Genomic DNA, 20,815 nt, shown 5'->3' with positions numbered 1-20,815 from the left:
GAGGAAAATCAATAAAATTATATCAACAAGAAGCTGAAGAAGTGTTGATTTTTGTTTTGTTTGTAAAACATCTTTGAAAGTATTTAACTTGTGGCATAGCTTCAATCATCATTTTTCATTTGAATATTAAAAAAAATAAAAAATTTTTGTTTGATTTAAACATTCTGATTTATTTTGGATTCAACATAAATAATTATATATTTGGTAAAAAAAAAAACAAAACAGAAAACCTATTCACTCAAATCTACAGGTAAATATTTATATCTTTGAAAGAAAATTAATTTAAATATTTTTCATTTACTTTACCCGTCAGACCCTAAAAATTAAACATTTTTGATGATTTTTGAGGACATTTTTTTATAAAGAAATTTGGGAAGATGGAGTAATCCTACTGAGCTCAACTTTTTTGGGAATTTTTACATGTCCTCCTCCCCCTCCCCACCCGCACCCGCACCCCCACCTTGGTTTGAGTTTTTGGTTTTTAAAGTTTCTTTACTCTTTCTCCTCCTAAAAGAGTCTGGGTACTAGTCAATGATTCGGTTACTTTAAACAAATTTCTTCACTTTCATTTTAACAAAAATATTTGATAAGTAAATCATAGGATGATATTTGGTTAGGGTAATACGGTCAAAGAGTGTTTAGAACAACGTGTATGCGCCCGTGTGTGCGTGCGTGTGTACATAAATATATCAAGTTTATCGAAAGTTCTTTTGTCATCATTGATATTCTTTTAATAAATTTTTTTGATCGTCATTTCAAATACATACCTAATCATCGTCTTGAGTTTAAAGTTCTAAATAAAGCGAGAAAAACAAATAAACAATATTATTATTATTATTAATGATAATTATTATCATTAAGTAATAAAAACTAAAGAAAATGCAATGAGAACTTCATCTAACTAGATTAGAACATTATTTTATTGGAATGATAGGTTTGGATTAAATAGATTTTCTCTACATAATTTATTCCACTCAACAGTGTTTCTAGTGGCAATTTTTTTACCCCCCCCCCCCCCCCTCTTTCTTGGCTTGAGCAGAACATTTCCTCAAATTTTATGAGTAGGGTTTTGGATAGAGGAGGTGCTGGGTAGTGGGGAAATATCATTTATCGAGGTTTTGTATGCCCAACCATGTGTCTTCACATAACTCCATAGATTCCGTTAATTAAACTCAAAATAAAAATAAAAATGGCATATATCTTTAAACTCAATTCAAATCTGCTATATCTCTTATTAAAATAAAACTTACCAAACACGAAATTTTTATTAAAAATTGGTATATCGCGAGGTTAGAATTATTTTGTTCTATCTCCAAGTTAAAACGTTGGGAGAAAGTTTTTGATTTTTTTCTTAAAGTAAAAATTATTTAAAATTTTAGCTTTAATTTTTTATGAAATAATAACTTATGTTTTAAATAATTTATGTTTAAACAAATTATTTAAAAAAAAATTGTAAAATAGAGCGTATTTTAAAAGCAATCATTACTTAGTAAAATTAATAACTCATTTTCTCCCAACTTTTAAAATGGGAGATAGAACAAAATAATTCAAAATGATTAAAGGACAAATTCCAGTAAAAATAAACTTTTTCATGAACGTACTGATAAATCAAAAAAGATGACAGGTTAAGTTTTTTTTACAAAAAAACTGAAACCTACCTTCATGAGGAGCTAAAACGTCACAGAACCCGCACGTTTTCCTGCATTGAATTTTAGCCCAATCCTCTGCAAGTTCGCAAGCCCCCTTTGCCTTTTGATTAGCGCAATCATTGGCTACATCGACGCACTCGCAACCTGTGCAACTTTGTAAACGTTGTCTTTCTCCGACACAACTCTTTCCTCCGTCTCTTTTAGAAATATTGATGCAGAAACGTTCCTCTGTATATTTGCAAATGTTCTATATTTTCAGATTTACAAAAGTATTAATTGCTATGAAATCGTATTTATATTCAAATTTATATATATATATATATATATATATATATATATATATATATATATATATATATATATATATATATATATATATAATTAATATAAATCAATTTTAAAGATTATTAAATTTAAAAATTTTTTAACTTATTTTTTAAAAAGATTTTTTAATTAAAAAGTAACAAATACTAATTTACAGAACATTCTGAGACTTTCACCCATTGCGTCCATTCATCTTCTTGCTTTGTCGTGCACTGAGTTTGAGCTACACCACAAGATTTTCGGCATTTACTTTGGATTGAAATACTGTTGCACTCGTCAAGAAAATTCTGACAGCTGTCCCATTCATCAACTTCATCTACGCAAATTTCGGAGACTATTATCTCAAGAGTGTAATTGAATGGCAATATGTTGTAAGGGGATACTAATTCGTTCTCCTTCGGATATCCCACTTGAAACAAAAGTTAAAATATCTTTATACTAATTAATAAAAAGGGTTGAGAATTGCTTAACTTTTCACAGGATTTTTTCCATTTACTAAAGTAAGGCTTTAACTAAGGCAATTTTATCAATCGCTTTAGCTAAAAGCAATTGATTAAAAGTAAAAATAACAGAGAAACAAATGAAAGGAGGGGAGGAGGTGGTAAAAAGGTTTACTTTTGACTGGTTTTGCAATGAAATCCTTCAAGTTGGTTGTCTGTGAATTTCCAGCAGGTTTGTATCTTGCAACAATCCATGCGTTGTTATGAGCTGTCTTAATTCCAACACCCACTTTTTTTGTTGTTTTCCACAGCAACTGCTGCATGTGACCAGCTTGTTCGCTGTACGTTATGTTTTCAAAATTGTATTCTTGTCGTACTGTGACGCAATCACTTGGACTGTCGCATTTTTGTCGTTCCCTATTGTGACCAAAGCAACGGAGCAATCAGATTGAAATTGAAAACTTAAGAACTTTAAAGTGCTTTTAAATAAATTTCAGGTTTAAGAAGCACTCACATGTACCAAAAGTAGACAGCGTCCATGCATTGCACTGAGGTGCTTCCTTCTATGTAATAAAGGTTTTCCCCGTAGTGTTCGCCATTTTCATCGATCATTGTGGAATGAAACTCCTTTTGGTTGATTATCGCTTGCTGCATTGCCCAGTTCTCTGCTTCGTATGCGAGATCGTCATCCCACTCTAATTCGTCGGTTCCATGCCACTCCTTTCTGATATAATTATGTGCAAAAAGACACGCCTTAGATTCCCGAATAGATTTCAATTGAATACGTTTAGTGTTCTCTCCTTTAGTAACCAAAAATCCATAAACAACTACAACACATAATTTGTACCAAAAGTGGCTCATTTTTCAGTCGGAAAATTTACTCTTTTCCTATAAATTTATCTGAAGCGGAATTTGATATTAAATTTTTCATCATTACTTTCATTCTCGCGATTGTTTTTAAAAGGAAGACATCTAAAGCTTAAACACTTGCATACCTGATTTTTGGCGAATGTTCTAAATGATTTAATAAACCTCGGTTGAATATAGATTAAAGTACAAGTAGACAAAAACATATTTTGCCGAACGATTACCAAATGAGCAAATAAAAATAAGTGCTTAATTCCTTTTGCAAACACGAAGTGTGAGTTTTTACTATTCTTAAACTGACGTCAATCCTACAAGCGTTTACAGAAATGCATTTTACAAGACTGAAAAATTGTTTTGTTCTGTAAAACAGAGTTTTACACAGCTGCATAAATAAAGACCAGTAAAATACAGAAAACAGAGATTCTCTATATTTTTTCTTATTCACAGACTTCAACGAAATAATTTTAATGAAAGAACAATGTGAAATTGACAAACTAAAAAATTGTGTGCAAACAAAAAGAAAAAAGAAAAATCTTGTGATTTCTGTTTTTACTGACTTATAATTTACAAAATTTCTGACCTGTAAATAGAGGTCTGTAATGCGTTTATAGGATTGACACCGGATCATAGGCAAGATCATTTTTTATCATAGTTTATCATAAATATAGATAATACACAACATTACAACTTCACAAAACTCTACGTAACTTAATTCCGCACGTTAATTGATAATCAATATTGAAATACTCAATGGTTCTTTTGGAAACGTGTTGAGAAATGTTACAAAGTTTTTTTGTATGTAATTAATCTTATTAAACTCAAAGAATAACTACAACAATGGAGGATTACGATCTGTTTTTATGAATGAATTATGTTAACGAAAGTTTTCGACATTTTGTAAGATGCACTACGAAAATCCGTTACGGAAAAAAATTGTTGATTTAAGAATATAGTTGGCATATCTAACGAAGTTCTCGTTGCTATAAAGATCATCCTGCATTAAAACTTTGTGGATTGAACAAAGTTAATGCAAGATGATTTTTTTCTTTGCTTACAACAGCTTTGCAAACCATCCCCTCTCTCCTCTTTCTCCAAATATTAACAAACATACAACTTCTTATTTTTCATTTTAAATGCAGTGTTAAATAAAAAGCGTAATTATAAAAACTTGTTTTATTTTAAATGTAAATTTAACTGAACTCAAGTATTAGTAGTAGTATGACGCAATGGGTGATCATTTAACTAATGAGAAAAAGTTTGATTGCTCTTTACTTTTGAACGGACGCCATCTTAACTGAGGCTTGCGTTGTCTGAAATAAGCATTAGCGTTTTGTTTTTCCGTTAATAACGAATGATAACGAATAAAGTACAATTTTCTATCTAAACCACTTTAAATAGATCGAATTAAAATTAAAATAATTGTTAATTCAAAGTTAAAAGGTTCCAGAAAAAAACTTACAATACCTCACGTACTTGTTTCCATTCTTCCAGTCATCGCCCAGAATTGCTATTCCATTAAATCCACTGAACTTTTTTTTCAAAAAATAACAAATATAAACTTCTCAAAACAAAAATTTTTGCTGTTCATAACGTACAAAAAACTTCTTTTTTAACAAACATTAGATGGTTCGAATTATCTTCAAAGACTGATATAGAAATTAGAACTTTGTTCGTTCCTTATTCAGTATTAACGGAAAAACCAAACGCCGATGCTTAGTCTGAAAAGCTTCCTTTTTGAGCAAAAAATGGATTACATAAAGCCACAGTGTATCGACATCTTCGAATGTGGGAAAGTGGTACTTTGTTAAAACCAACCAACGAAAGACCGATATTGATTATCAAAAAAAAAAAAAACCAGAAAGTTCCTAATCGATTGAAAAATCAGTCAAGTCAACTAGAACCGCGTTGTGGCCATACGTGCAGAAAGTTTCGCGTTTTTGTATTGGACATTGAATCCTATTTTACTTTTGAACAAAAAAGCAGGTGTTCCAGAATTTAGTACAATTAAAAATTTGTGGCTTTGAAAGATTGTATGAAGCCAAGTGGGAAACACAAACAAAAGATCGATTAAAAATAGAATTAAATATTGTTTGATAGTCGAGAAAGCATTATGCACTATGATTATTAGTGTAAACATAAAATCTGATGCTTTCTTAGACAAAGTAAAGCTGCCTCTTTGCCATCTGCCTAAGTTATAGTAATCAAATAATATTTCCGTATCGTAATTAGTGATTACCGGTTAATTAATGATCACCGGTTAACTAGTATACTCTGAAATTTGTTAAAGTTATTAGACCTCGAATAAAAAGATTGTAGTAATAAGTGAGTTATTATTTTAGTTGCCTGCTGTTATATTGATTGGATACCAAAAATTTAATAGAATTAAAAATTAAATTAAAAATTGTTTTACCTTAGAATCGTACATGGTGGAGTTAAGCAACAAGTTTTTTCTAAAAATGCTGTCTTATTCTTCAGACGTCACATTCAGTTTGACAACATTACAAAGTGAACAATGCACAAAACTAAAACACTTAACAAGGAGTTTTATGACATCGTTTTCTTTACTTGCTATTTACAAATACAATTTATGAAAAAATTACAATAAACTGTGATGGCGGTAAGTATTTTACTGATATCCTGCTTCGACTCCGCAGTTTAATAAAATCTTTATTGTAGTTTCAGGTGGGAACATCTCAAACAGCTGTAGTGGTGACTTACTTCACAATTCAAGATTGGATAAGAATAGGGATGCAAGTTAGTTCCATTGAAGATTCCTTCACCATCTCTAACTCATAATTGGTCTTGTTGCATGTGAATTTTGGCTGCATAACTTTTAAAATATTTTTTGACTACATTTATTACTTCCTGTGAGCAAGCAAAAGATTCAGATTACTTGAACTAAAACAGGAAAATTTCTTTGCTTGTTGCTAAGCGAAGTCAGCTAGGCATTAAAAAATCTTGAGAAATTATGATCAGGAAATCAAATTTTTCTGGTCCGTTTATTTGATTAACCGCCGATAAGATTTTGTTCAATGTTTTCACAAGTTTGATCTACAGATCTGCTGTAGGTCTAGCTCAACTTTAGTTTGCATTTTTTCGAACACAAACCCCCTGAAACATTTTGTAATACTTACGTATTTTAACTAAAATAAATGCTCAATTTTTTTAAAATTGATAGAAATCCGCTACCCAGATTCAAACTTTTTTTTTTTTTCAAAATGCACTAGGTTTTTTTTTTTTTAAATGTCGACGTACCCAGTAAAAGGATTGTGACGAGTACAGAGGAGTTACTTACAAAAAGGTGTTTCGGGTATCAAAAACTTGCATTAGCGTTTAATATTAAAGTGTGGTGCCAACTTTTCATAGTAACAATTGAATCAGTTATCATTTTGCCTCAATTTTGTATGGCTTTTAAGTTGGTCCGTAAGGTTCGTTTAGTCAAAAGCTTTATAGTACTTTCTTTTGTTTACAAACAAGTAATTGTAATTAGCATTAAGCATATTTATTTTTATTTCATTAAAATTCCGGAAGTAATTTAGCAGATACGGATTATAAATACATCCTTGTGACTTTCGCAAACAATGTATATGTGAATGAGCTCTAAGACTAAGTTTGTAAATTTTTGTATTGTTTCCTCGACACTTCGAACATTAATGAGAATGATTGACATTTTAGATAAAGGTAAGGTAATTGGGATTAACAATTCTAACTTTATATTTATTTATAATCATTACATTCAGACTGAGTGCAAAATTCTCTCACTGATTCATAGTGATTCATTTTGCTTTCTACTTCTTGCTTTTAAAATTTATCTAAAAACTTGGTTAACAATCTTGAGTATTATTTAAGAAATAAATTCACAACATGAAGCGTCCGGTAAGTTTTTTCGCTTTGACATTTATAAATAAAAGCGTAATTTCAAGATATTCTTCATTTGGTTCAATGCTTAAAATTTGGAGCGCCTTAAATACCAAAAGTCAAGGTTTTCCGCTAATTGTTTTTGACATATATTTATCACAAAGATATCAACGGATTAATTTGAATGGCTTTACAAATGATAAGATTCCTTTTGTTTTACAATCTGTGTAAAACAAAAGATTGAAATTACAGCTAAAGCCAGTCAAAATAACAAATTACTAAATCCTAATTACAACTAACTATTAATAACTACAGTATTAAAAATTTTTCTTCCGAAAGATTTTCTTTTCCGCACCCTGTGTAAGCAGAATTTTTCAATTTCCCAACGAAAGTTCTATAGTTTTCAAAAATTGTGGTGAGGTCGAAAGGTGTCCTGGTCGAAATTGAAGAGCTTTTTCGCCTTAAAAATGTTCATGTTTTATGGCGATGAAGACGAAAAAAATATCTATTTAACATTCATACGATCACTTAACAAAATAATAAAATTATTTGAATTTGTCAATATCAACACTTGTAAATGCGGCAGTCCGTTGTGAGAGCAGCGATTTCTTGATCATTGAAGTCAAGTGTAATGCCAAATGGGTAAGATGGGTCTGATGAATTCGTGTTACCTCCAAAATTAAAACGAAAATTACTAAGAATCTTTAAATCAGGAAACCAAAACGCGCCAAATCTATTTGTGACTAAGTAAATTATTTTTGACCAAACTTTTGTTAACAGAAAAAATTACAATTTTCAAGGATTTTAAATATTAAACAAAATATAAGTCAGAGTTTTTTTTTTTAGTTTTAGTTATTGGATTCTGGGCTCCATATTGCCGTAGTCGTAACATTTTCACTTTCCAGGATTGAGAATAAACAAGGAATAAGCAAACCATGTGGCTGTTACGTACAGTCGGGCAAAAAATTATACTAAATACATAAGTGCGTAAGTATTCGTTATAAAACAAATATTAACGTATTTACAAAATCTCTCTCTTACTTCACGAGAGGAAAAAAAAAAATCGATGCTAAAATTGTTAAACAGTTTCTTTGTTGTTTAAAAATTAAAGGTGTGAAAAAATCGTGGTTTTCTTTTATAATCACAAAGATGTTTTCGTTGTTTTTTTTTTAACCGCGAAGATACGCTGTATGAAAATTTTTGCTTTTTCACAAAATTTGTAGCGTTACGAAGGCGTAAGTTTTGAAAAGGTTGACCCCAAATAATGTTACAACTTTGTTACCTTTAAATAAAAATATTCACAAAATATTATAAAATATTTAAATATGGCACCAAAAATTGAAAAAATCCCTTGATAAAAGCAGTAAAGTTATAAAATCAAATACAAAATAAAAGTTAAACTCAAATGAAAAGAAAAAAATCATCAAATCACATTTTCAAAGACGGATTTAAAAAAATATAAAAAAATATTGTTGATCATTTCACACAAGAAATTTTTGTTGCATGATGACATTGCTTCTTTTTTGTCGAAAGCGAGATCCGCGTTTAATTAGACGATAAGTGAATTAGTTAGTGGCGAGTTTTTGACAAATTTGAAAAACTCTGTATATAAAACTGACAAAGTTGGTTTTACTTGTCCCTCCTGCAGACGATTTGCTTTTTCTTTACTTTAAATTTACAGACTAGTAATAGTTCTAGTTCTGAAATTCATTTCATATTATTGAGAATAAATATTTCTGCAAAAGGACTTTCTTGAATAGAATAATCCGTTCGGTTTTGAATTAAAACAAAGCCTGCGAATTCAGCATGTTGCAGGTTTGAAACTTTAACGCCAAAAATTTAATTCAGGTAGGTATAATCTCCGGAATCAGGAGAAAGATGAAAGTGATATTGAATGCATTGAGCAAAGGTCAAGAATTTCAACATTTAAGCAATATCATCTCAAGTCACTATGCAACTGTTCCGGATCGTCTACGATTTGTGCAAATCAACTGGAAGACATTTACACAAATACTTATGTTGCTCGTTTTACACTTCTCACAAGTCAAGTCACTGTTGCTTCAGCAGAAAGTAACTTTTCAAAATTGAAAGTAATCAAAAACAATTTAAGTTTATTTAAGTTTAACTTTAAACAGAAGATTGGTAAGAATATCAACACGAACAATTGAAAGTAATATGTGTCAAAAAATGGACTATTTCCGAAGCCTATGCTTCAAAAAGGTTTAAAAAAAAAAAAATTTACGTCACCAGAGAAAAATGTTATTTATTTATTTTCTAGTTATCTATATTAGAAAAAAAACCTATCAAATGAAAGGTGAATAAATTTTGCACCGTTCAACAAGCCTTTAATCACTTCTAAAACAATATAGCTAGCTATTTGAAAGGCTTCATTAGCAAATATTTAAAAGTCGCAATGCTACTTCATCAATATGAAATAATGTCGACGTCATCAGTTCAATTTTTTTACTTTTTTAATTTAATTTTCGGATTCTGAATTTTGCCTGCTTTCCAATGGTATATACTTTATTTAACTTATTTTGTAAGGAAAACCATCTATTTAAGTGTTTACGAGGCATAGTATTGCGTTTTTCAAATCGCGTAAATAAATTCCGGTACGAAAGGGTTAAACTAGAAAGTTTGTGATGTACTTTCTTCTGCATTAATAGAGATATCTTGCAACATTATTTACAGAACCAGCTTCTTCCATTCTAGAATTTGAAAACTCTCACCATTGATCCATATTTTTCACGCCATCAATTTAAATCGTAATCGTACTTACCGAGATAGAAACTCGATGTAGAAAACGATTTCGGGGAAGGAATATACAAGTTTGATTACATCATTACAGGACCTTAATTTTTAGAAAATTTCCAATAATTCCCATCGAGCAATTTTTGGTAACTCTGCAACTTTTTAAGACAGTTTCTTAAATTTCACAACAGTATTAAAAAAAAAAATTCGAATTAAAACGAAGAGACCGCCGAAAAAAATTATTTGAGCACTTTTCATTTTTGTTTATAAGTTCTCTTTCTATTCTATTCTCACCGTGCGTTGATCTCTTATTCTAATGTATAAAATTCCGAGAATTCAGCATGTTTTTCAGTCGTGGATTGCAGATTTACCAAGTGTATACCTATACATCAACATTACCATATATTCTAACAAATGTTCTATTTGTTAACAATCAACCAGTTTAAATTAGTAATTAAGGCAAACCAAAACTTTTTTTTTTTTTCACTAAACATCAGATCTTCTTGATCTTGTTTTTAGAAAAGATGTTTTTCATATAATACAGTTGAAATTCATTCATCACCCTGTAACATCAAATAGTTATATAATGACTGGTGTTTTTATTTTTAATTTAGCTCAGTTGCATTTTTTTTTAGCAGTTCATAGGATTATTTTCTGAACATTAAATTATCTTAAATGCATTTTGCTATTTCTGATGTAGAATAAGGATAAACAATTGATATAAATATAGAGTAGAATTTCAATAGCTCTTAATTTAAAGTTATTCAAATATATTTTTTACGTGCAAAATTTTTTAGTTAAAATACAAGAATTAAAACAAAAAAAAAAAAAAAAAAAAAAAAGTTCAAGATGTTCTTTTTCTATGGATTACTTTTTCTTCCTTCTTCTCTTGCACTCTTCCCTCAAGAATCTGAATCAAGAGAAGTTAAATTACTCACTGGCTTATGGGACTTTCGTATAGATAACTCTTCAGCAAGGAATGCTGGTTTTCACAATAAATGGTATCAAAAATCATTGAAAGAGGTTAGCTGCTTAAATAAATAAATGGATTTAGTTTTAGACAAATCTTCTTTAAAAAGAATTCCATTCTTCAAATTATATTTATATACACTCAGTCGAAAAATACATTACTTAAGTGATTTGATATTATTTTTGTTTATTATTGTTTATAATATGAAACCTTAGTGCTAATGCATGATGACTGCTAATTTTATCATCCTTGTAAGTGCTTTTTTAAATATTTCTAGACAGGTAATATCATTCAGATGCCTGTTCCAGCAAGTTTTAATGATTTGTTTGAAGAAGCAAGTACTCGAGATTTTGTTGGTTGGGTTTGGTATGAAAAAAATGTATTTGTTCCTCTGCGTTGGGATGATGAAAAAAATTTGCGAGTAGTTCTAAGATTTGAAAGTTGTCATTACTTATGTGTTGTAGTAAGTTGAAATAAATTTTTGCTACTAGTGTTATTGTTCACTGTTGGATAAATCAAGATTCAACCTTAATCTTGTGGCCAAAAAAAATCTTTAACAGGATTAATAGCTATTAGTGCACTAGTTATTGGGACTTAAAATCAAAATCTGGCTGACAAACGCAACTATGAAATCCTTTTGCTAAATAATTTAACAGGGAAGCTTTGGTGCAGTTTAAGCTTTTGTGCAAAATTAAACAGTTACATACTGATTTTCTCAAATAATTCAGTGGGTACCTATGGCTAAAACCAATTTGATGTTTTATGATTTTGAACAGGAGGACATTTTGGAATGAATTCAAACTATCTGCCTGTTTTTTTCATGACTTTTTGTTTATTTTAGTATTGTAATTGATTTGGATTAAAAATGAATAATATAAGTGAATATAAATATTGAAAAAAAAAAACAATTTATATGTCTAAAGAATGTTATTTAGTTTTCTAAAGCCATAGAGTTAATTTCTTTATTCTAAAAACAATTATTTTATTGTTATTATTCTTCTATATTCATTATCTTCAAAAATAGATTGTATTTTTATTTTTAAAAAAATATGTTTTCATTACAGTAATGTGTTAAGTTACAATATGCTTATTTGTCTTTTATCAAATATTTAAAAATATCATTTCTGCAGATATTCTAAACAGATTTTGGGGCACTAATGGCTATCAATCCCATACATAGTTATTTACATAATAACTCTTTTTTTGTATTACATTTGCCATAGTGGGTAAATGGAGAAGCAGTAATGCACCATCAAGGTGGTCATCTTCCATTTGAAGCAGAAGTTACAAGTATTCTCAAATTTGGTGAAGAAAATCGTATAACTGTTGCTGCTAATAACACATTGACACCTGTCACTTTGCCGCCAGGTTCAATTGAATATATGCAAAACACCTCAACAAGGTAATTTAGTTTTATTTAATAGGTAATGAGAGAAAATATTTAAAATAGAGGTGCTGAGAGCAAGATTGGCCTAAGCCAGTTGAAGTTATTTTGAAAAAATGGCAAAAGAAGTTTTACATTAAAATTATAAATCAAATGATTATATGTCAATAGATATTTTTATACTTATAAATACTACTGTTCTATAACAAGTTCACCTTTAGAGTAGTACAGGGAATAATTGGTAAAATTTGAGGGTTAGACTACACTGGCTCTCAATCTCTCAGTTAGTAATTCTTTTAAAAAAACTTTTTAATTTTTAGGAAATATCCACCTGGTTATTTTGTTCAAGTGCTGCAAATGGATTTTTTTAATTATGCTGGGATTCATCGGCCAGTTAAACTATATGTAACTCCTACTGTTTTTTTGCTTGATGTATCAGTTACAACAGATATAGAAGATGATGCTGGAATCTTAAATTTCAAAAGTAGCGTTGCTGTAGTTGAAGATGATGACCAAAAAAAAGATACAGAGGACTCTGTTTTTGTGACTTATGAGGTAATTGATGCAGCAGGAAATTCAAAAGCAGGTAATTTTAGCTAAGTGCTTGAGGTATCTTTAAATCATGCATGATCGCTAAAATATGAACAGAATGGTCATGCAGAAAGCTTATGAGCACAAAATCTCAATCATTTATGAAATATAATAAAAATTTACCTCAAAATTGATCTTGACTTAGTAAAATGTTTTTCTAAAACAGTCTTCCTCATGTTAGAAAAATCTGAAAAATTATGTTTTGGAAAATGATTGAGATTTTAATGTCATAAGGATGAAAAACTTCTAAATTTTATTTTTTGTTGAGCAAAAAAAATTAAGTAATTAAGGGTTTCTGAACTCGGCATAAAGTTTTAGAGATTATATATTACTTTAATTAACTTCAGTATTAGAAATAAAGAAATCTAAAAATGGTGAACCAACTTTTTCAGGAGAATGTTGTTTTTTAAATATATGCATGTACAAACAGAAGAACATTTTGTATTATCAAAATATCAATTATAATATGGGAGGAAAACTGCACAACAGTTCTTTCCTATGTTTTTATTGATATTTGTCTATATATATGCTAATCATTTTTTTTTTTTCCTGAAAAAAAAAAAAAAAATGAATTACAATGATTTTTAGTGTAATGGTTTTTAGTTTGATGGTTCATTCTTATGAAAAATTTAGTAAATATTGATTTTATACTTTTATATGTTCATAATGAAACATTTCTCAGATTTTGGTGACATTTTTCATTTACTAATACTAAAGATGACTAGAAATTGTTTTAATTGGTGACATTTTAAAAAGAAGGACTAAAGTTAAAACTTTTTGAACAGAAATGAATAAATATGGTTCTAAGTATGTAATGGTATTTTTACCATTTTTTACTTAGATTTATAACTTTTTTTTTAACATTTTTTTGCTTTTATTATGATTTTTTTAAATGTTATTTGTCGATTGTTTGCTAATCTTTTTTTCTAAGATTTTTTCTCAAACATTTTTCTGATGCTGTATATTTCTTTTTAAAATGCACATCAGTGAGTTTACAATACTCTAAAATAAAGTTGAGATACAACAAAAATCATTGGTTGTTGAATTTATATCCAAGTGCAAATCACCTATATTTTTTTTTAGTTGTGCACTTTTCTTTTTAGTTACCAAGGGCAACAATTTATTTAATGGCAGCATTTCAGTAGATAAAGCTAACCTATGGTGGCCTATAGGAATGGATGATGTTCCAGGTTATATGTATACTCTCAAGGTAAATAGAAAATTTGCTAAAAATATTTTCCAAAAAAAAGGTAGTTAACATGTTACACATTTTTAAATATTTTGAAAAAGTATGTAGTGCAAAATTATTTAAGTTTTCATTCCAAAAAAACAGTTGCAGCAACAATAGAACTTCTGATAACTAGCATGCACTAGCATGCATTAAGTTATAATGAATAAAGTAAATTACTACTATTAAATGTTAAATGTAATTACAGATTTCTTTGTATTTCAGATTATGCTTAATAGTGCAAACAACTTAACTGATATTTATCGATTACCCTTTGGTTTTCGGACTGTTCAAACTGATGATAAGAACTTTTATATCAACAAAAAACCATTTTATTTCAAGGGATTTGGAATGCATGAGGATTCAAATGTAAGCTTAATCTATTACAATAGCATATTGTGTACTTTGTCCTATACAATTCAGATTGAAATCTCTGTAGAAATAATTCAACATCAGCAGCTGATAATCAGTATAACATAAAAAATGTTGTGAAATGTATATTTTACTATATTTTTCTACATAATTGTAGTAATTAGTTTAAAATTCACAAAACTTAGTGATTACTAAAAGTTTTTTTTTGCACAAAAAATAACAAGTTAGATAAGATTTTCCTTGAGTGATTAGAAAATCTACCAATAATTCTAAAGTTAATCTTTTATCCCAAACCTTGTTTATCCCATAAAAACAGATAACTAAACATAAAATATTTTAAATGGTGAAAAAAACTAAAGAAACTGATTTTAGATCAGAGGCAAAGGATGGGATCTTTCAATGATTGTTAAAGACTTAAACCTAATTAAATGGATGGGTGGAAACAGTTTTCGTACAAGCCATTACCCATATGCAGATGAAACAATGGATTTAGCAGATCAACTAGGGCTTGTTGTTATAGATGAGTCTCCTGGAGTTGGTATCCAGAGGTGAAAAATTTTATGTGTTCTCTATTCTTTTAGTTTGACTTACCTTAGAACTTAATGAAGTAAATACTAAACATCTGACAAGTGTTTTATAACTGGATGTTTATATAGCTCCTTAATTCTATTTTATGACACAATCTGTCTAGAAACTTATGCGACAATGATAGAGATTTCTTAGTTAGATTTTTATATGGAAATGTAGAGGTTCAAAAACCAGGCACAAATGATAGGATTTTGATTGCTAGATGTTTTTATAACAAAGATTACATTAATATAATTACATTTGATTTATTATAACTAGACAAACTTTTATTTAGAACAAATATGGGTCAAGAGAGTTTAAAACATCATAATGAAGTTATGAAGGAACTTATAAATCGAGATAAAAATCATCCCTCTGTAGTAATGTGGTCAGTGGCTAATGAACCACAGTCTCAATACAGTGAAGCTGATGCATACTTCAAGTTAGGTTTTAAAATTTTTTTTAAACAATTTTTTGTTTTGTGTTAAGTGTTAAATTTTGTAAAAAAAAGAACATCATAAAATGACATTTTGGTTTAAGTCATCAATCTTGGTGAAATAAAGTTTTAACATAGAAATCTTGGTGAAATAAAGTTTTAACATAGAAATCTTAATGAAATAAAGTTTTAACATAGTAAACTTGGTAACATTTTAAAATTTATTATTAAACAGATCAGTGATAGAGCATACACGTGATTTGGATCCAACTCGACCTGTAACCTTTGTAGGGAATCAGATGTGGTTGGATGATAAGGCAGTAAGTTTAAATACTATTAAAAAAATTTTTTTTTTCAAACTTTGAAATTCTTTTTTTCATCTTTTTACACTGTTGTACATTCACACCATTGTTACATTGCAGGGTTATAACTTCATATCAATGTTTGTACACATTGTTACTTTACAATATTACTACTAACACATCATTGCTCATACAGATTGTTACTTTACAATATTACTACTATCACACCATTCTTTTTTGGAAAAATTTTTTTTTTCTGCAAAACCGTTAGTTTGATTTATTTAAAACAGGTTTTGTTATATATATTATTTATTTTGTTAAATATTATTAAAGCTTTTTTATTGATATATTACATTATGGTATACATTAGGGTATGTAGTATTGTATAAGTTAAAACTTATACAATGTTACATACCCTAATAATCTGTTTAGAAGGGGTCTGAAAAGTATGTGTGTGTGTGTGTGTGTGTAAAATATTGAATATATTTAATTTTACTGTACACTTTTTTGTTAAATTCATTTAAGGTAAAATATGTAGATGTTGTCTGCTATAACAGCTATTATGCATGGTATCATGATTCAGGTCAGCTGAGTATTATTGCAATGCAGCTTGAGAATGCTCTTTCTTCATGGCATAATGTTACAAACAAGCCAGTTATCATGTCTGAATATGGTGCAGATGCTGTTGCAGGCATTCATCGGGTATTTCTTTGACTTTCTTTCAACAACTAGCAAAATATTTTACAATTTTGTTGTGTAATCCTTTTTTTAAATTATTTCAACAGCTTCCATCTGCAATGTTTACTGAAGAATATCAAGTTGATACTGTGCGGCGGTATTTCCCAATCTTTGATAAGTTCAGAGGAAATGGTTTAGTTGGAGAAATGATATGGAACCTTGCAGATTTCATGACTGCACAAGGTATCTTATTTAAAGAATTGTACTATGGTGTTCCTGTATACTTTATGCAATAAAGTCTGAGGTTTATGAATATGAGTTTTCTAAAATAAATTTTATTTAATCAAAACTACTGCAAACCTTTTTAAAATAAAAATGTCCTAATATTATGTAACCTCATATACCATATAACAACATAAATCACACTCATAAAGGGAGAAGCTAAACCTATTAGAAGTGTGAATTTTGGATTTTACATAACAAAACAAGGATAAGTATTACATAATTACACTTTCTGGTCTGCAAATTGATTGTTTAACATAAATAAGAAAATATATTTAATTCAATAAACTCTTTACCAAGATTAACAAGTTTCTAAATAGAAGACCAATACTGTAATTTGTTTTTTTGTTAAATAAAAATTTATATCAGGGAAATATTTTTCAATGTAAAATACAATTTATAAAGTAGGAAGTTTAGAGACTAGGAACTATTTAATCGTTGTCGATGTTACATTAACATTAAATGTAACATTAAATATATTCAGTATTTTACACATTTAATCGCATTTATAATTCATGTGATTATAATTATGCGATTACAAGTTTGTGTTAATAATTTTTGTGATTATATAGGTTATGTGATTATATAATCTATGTGATTGTATTTATAATTATGTAATTATAAGTTTGTGTTGGGTATTTTCTTAAATCATTCGGTTTCAGTGACGATTAGAGAAAAATAGCAAAGTTTTAGATTTTTACTCTCAACTTTTTAGATTTAAAAAGGGTTGACGGTAACAAAAAAGGTGTTTTCACAAGAGATCGTCAGCCGAAATGGGTAGCGCACGTTTTGAGAGAGCGTTATCGTGCGCTATCTTCTACTATTGAAACTGACGCTTGATCATCAAATCTGATGTCTATTTTATAAGAAAAAGCGTACTTTCTCTAAAAATAAATTTAATGAAATTTTCATATTACGTAACTAAACAGTAATTTTGAGTTGTTCATTTTTTTATTCAACATAGCAGCTAATCATGTCAAAAATAATTTATGCTAAATTTTAATATATTTTTACCGATATTTGGTATTATGTTATGTCATTTTTGAATTGTAATTGCAATGGTATGTTATTCGTTAGTCTTTTACTTTGTTCATCCGTTTTTCATAAAAATTTGTTCATGGATTATTGAAACTAATTTTTGTATTGCAAGTATTTTTAAAATATCTTTAAAAATGGAAAAATATTGAGTTATACGAATATTTCTATTATTATTATACGCATTAATGTAAAACTTAACTTTAGTTAAATGTTGAATTTTTAAATTTTTAACGAGAAATCGTTTATTGCATTTAAAAGGTCTTGATTTGTTAAATCAAGTTTACTGTAAATCCAATTTCATTTTTCGCATGTTTCATACCAATGAACTGGCTTGAAGCTCTTTAATAAGAAAGATAGATGGACACATAAACTCCTGAAGCAGATTTACAGGTCCCGTAAGCAAACTCTCATAAAGTAAATCCAATGAAGCCGATTGAAACGGCAGCACCGATAGGTTAGATTGAACCTCCTGATCATTATTTCTCGTGATTTTTTTGAAATCTAAGTTATCTGAAGAAAAAAACTGTTTTTTTTATTTATTTGTAAAAGTCAGAGAAAAATTTTATACTTATAATCAGGGTGTAACTAATGTATAGTTAATATATAATTTATTTTATTTCCAGTGCACTTTTTTCATTTATTAAACAACAAAATATTTAAATGATAATATTAAGTATAAAATCCATGTTCTTCTGAAAAGAGTGAGCGGATCTTTAAGTAGTATCAAAAAAATATAATTATAAAAATAAATAATTTAAAAAGATGTTTTGAGTTAGATAACCTGAATCCTTTGCTTGTTTACAGGAAGTAATAAATCTTGTCAAAAAAAATTGTTAAAGTTATTTTCGCTCATTCTGAGCCCCTTCTCGTTTCTTTACTTGTTTGTCCGGCGGATGAGGATAGAGTTTTTACTCTCAATATACAGTGGTGGCCAAAAATTAAAGACCACTCATTTTTTAGTTGGTTTCTTAATCTTTAAATTAAAATTAAAGAAGATTCTAATTGACATATTAAATTTTTTTATATATATCTTGTTAATTAAAACATACGGATTAAAGTGGTATAATTTTTTTAATCTAATTCTAATTAAATAGCGTTTAACTTATTAAAAAACTGATGAGTACTTATAAATCTTCTTTAAATAAGTTGGACAAAATTTAACGACCACTTTCAAATCTTTAATTTGCACTTATTAAAAATAATAATCCATTATTTTTTTTAACTGTCTTAATTGCTTATTACGTTGGCTATAAAATAAAATGTCGAAACCTGAGTTTCAATATCAAATAAACATTTATTTTTTGAATTGCAATAAGGATATAAAAATATTGCAAAAATGCGTGTAAAGATCGAAGAAGACAGATACGCGGCTCTTGTATTAAAAGAAGAAGACTATAGCATCAGACAAATAGCAGAAAAGCTCGGAAGGTCTCACTCTTGCATTATTAACATAATTCAACGATACAAAGAGACCCGGTCAATTAATGATCGTCATAGGACTGGGCGCAATAAAATTTCAAATGACCGTGATGTTCGCTCGTTAGTGAGATTAATGAAAGAAAACAGACAAGCATCATCTACAGACTTGTCTACGAAATGAACACTGTCAAATGGTCTGAAAGCAAGCCCTAGAACTGTGCGAAGGGTCCTCCACAATTTAAATTATTTATGGCGTGCTGCTGCAAAAAAACCACGCTTAAATAAAAAATAAAAATTTGCCAGGAAAGAGTGGTGCAAACTACATAAAAATTGGTCAACAGATCAGTGGAGCCGTGTGGTCTTTAGTGATGAAATGAACGTTGAGATAGACAACAGAAAAGGTCGCGTAATGTTGCGTAGACTTCCAAGCGAACGGTTCGATGAATCATGCATTTTGAAACGAACAAAACAAGGCAGTGGTTCAATAGGCATTTGGGCCTGTATGAGTGCCTGTGGAGTTGGCGTTTTTCATTTATTCGATGGTAGACTCAACAAAGAAAGGTACATCAAAATTTTGGAAAACTCGCTTATTCCTAGCATTGATTTATGGCAGTTGCAAGATGGATTTATTTTCCAGCAAGATAATGCGTCGTGTCCTAAAGCGCATGTTGTTAGCGATTGGTTCAATTCTAATAAAATTCAAGTGCTTCCATGGCCTGCCAATAGTCCAGACTTGAATCCAATACAGAATTTATGGTCGTGGCTTGATCAAAAGCTTGGTAAAGAATAACTTTACAATTTGGAAGATTTGAATTCTTCTATCTCTCATCATTTAAAAAATGTGCCTGATGAAGTAATCAAAACTTTAATGAATTCAATGCCAGAACGAGTACAAGAGTGCTTGAAAACAAATGGAGGAACAACACGTTTCTAAATTATTTTTTTATTGCTTTTTGAAATATTTTTGAAACTGGTCTTAAAATTTTGTCCAACTTTTTTTCCCATTTATATTTTTTACTAGTCAGTTTTTTAATTTTTTAACATTATTTTGTAAAAAAATTATAAATTCTTTTATAATAAATGTAAAATACAATAAAAATTCTTTCTAAAAATGTTTTTCTTTTTTTGATACCTTTTTCCAAAATAAAATAATACTAAGGTTAAAAATAAATTTTGAAAAAAAAATGAGTGGTCTTTAATTTTTGGCCACCGCTGTATTTTTAAAGTTAGAGGGAGTTTAGATTTGGGTGACACTAGTCTGAGATCCCGAAAGATGGCTCCACTGAAGCAGCTAGCTTGAGCTGAAAATATTACTCTAACTTTAAACTTCAAGAAAGCTTTTACGAAAATTAATTAATTGGTGCCAAAGCTTGGTGTTAATAAAAAAATTTGTCCGTCACAAAATTTAAATGATTTTTCTAATTATGATAAAAAGTTATAATTTCTCCAAAAATTACTTTTGTAAATACAAGTAAAAACTTTTTATCGAACGAAATCAGTGACGTGTTTTGCATGTTTCATTTCACTGATTAGTGGTTTCATTTAAAATATTTAATTTCAATTGCTTTGCTTTTAACGTTTTCATTTTCTCGTTACTTAAACTTGATTTTTGCTGATTTATTTTTGCTTTAAAAATTTTTTTTTTGAAAAAAATCTCTT

At 28.9% G+C, this 20,815-nt stretch overlaps 2 protein-coding genes across 2 annotated transcripts; one reads left to right on the top strand and one right to left on the bottom strand.

Annotated features, from left to right (window-relative positions):
• Positions 1-705: 705 nt before the first annotated feature.
• LOC149894107 (uncharacterized) lies at positions 706-5,221 on the bottom strand. The gene is made up of 5 exons (XM_090071313.1): positions 2,928-5,221; positions 2,589-2,830; positions 2,129-2,382; positions 1,659-1,896; positions 706-793 (listed from the first exon to the last, which is right to left on the bottom strand). The coding sequence occupies exons 1-5, from the start codon at positions 3,272-3,274 to the stop codon at positions 786-788; spliced, it is 1,089 nt and encodes a 362-aa protein (XP_089927439.1). The 5' UTR covers positions 3,275-5,221; the 3' UTR covers positions 706-785.
• Positions 5,222-10,687: 5,466 nt separating this feature from the next.
• On the top strand, positions 10,688-17,975 carry LOC145192069 (beta-glucuronidase-like). Its single transcript, XM_090095965.1, has 12 exons — positions 10,688-10,912; positions 11,137-11,322; positions 12,083-12,261; positions 12,564-12,829; positions 13,938-14,044; positions 14,288-14,431; positions 14,807-14,982; positions 15,297-15,443; positions 15,673-15,757; positions 16,265-16,441; positions 16,525-16,660; positions 17,415-17,975. The coding sequence occupies exons 1-12, from the start codon at positions 10,739-10,741 to the stop codon at positions 17,537-17,539; spliced, it is 1,902 nt and encodes a 633-aa protein (XP_089952091.1). The 5' UTR covers positions 10,688-10,738; the 3' UTR covers positions 17,540-17,975.
• The last annotated feature ends 2,840 nt before the right edge of the window (positions 17,976-20,815 follow it).

The sequence above is a fragment of the Hydra viridissima genome, unplaced genomic scaffold, assembly GCF_058129835.1.
Source record: "Hydra viridissima isolate aposymbiotic clone 2 unplaced genomic scaffold, HvirCarnegie_v1 scaffold_1, whole genome shotgun sequence".
Taxonomy (NCBI): domain Eukaryota; kingdom Metazoa; phylum Cnidaria; class Hydrozoa; order Anthoathecata; family Hydridae; genus Hydra; species Hydra viridissima.
This window is presented reverse-complemented; position numbering and strand designations above follow the sequence as displayed.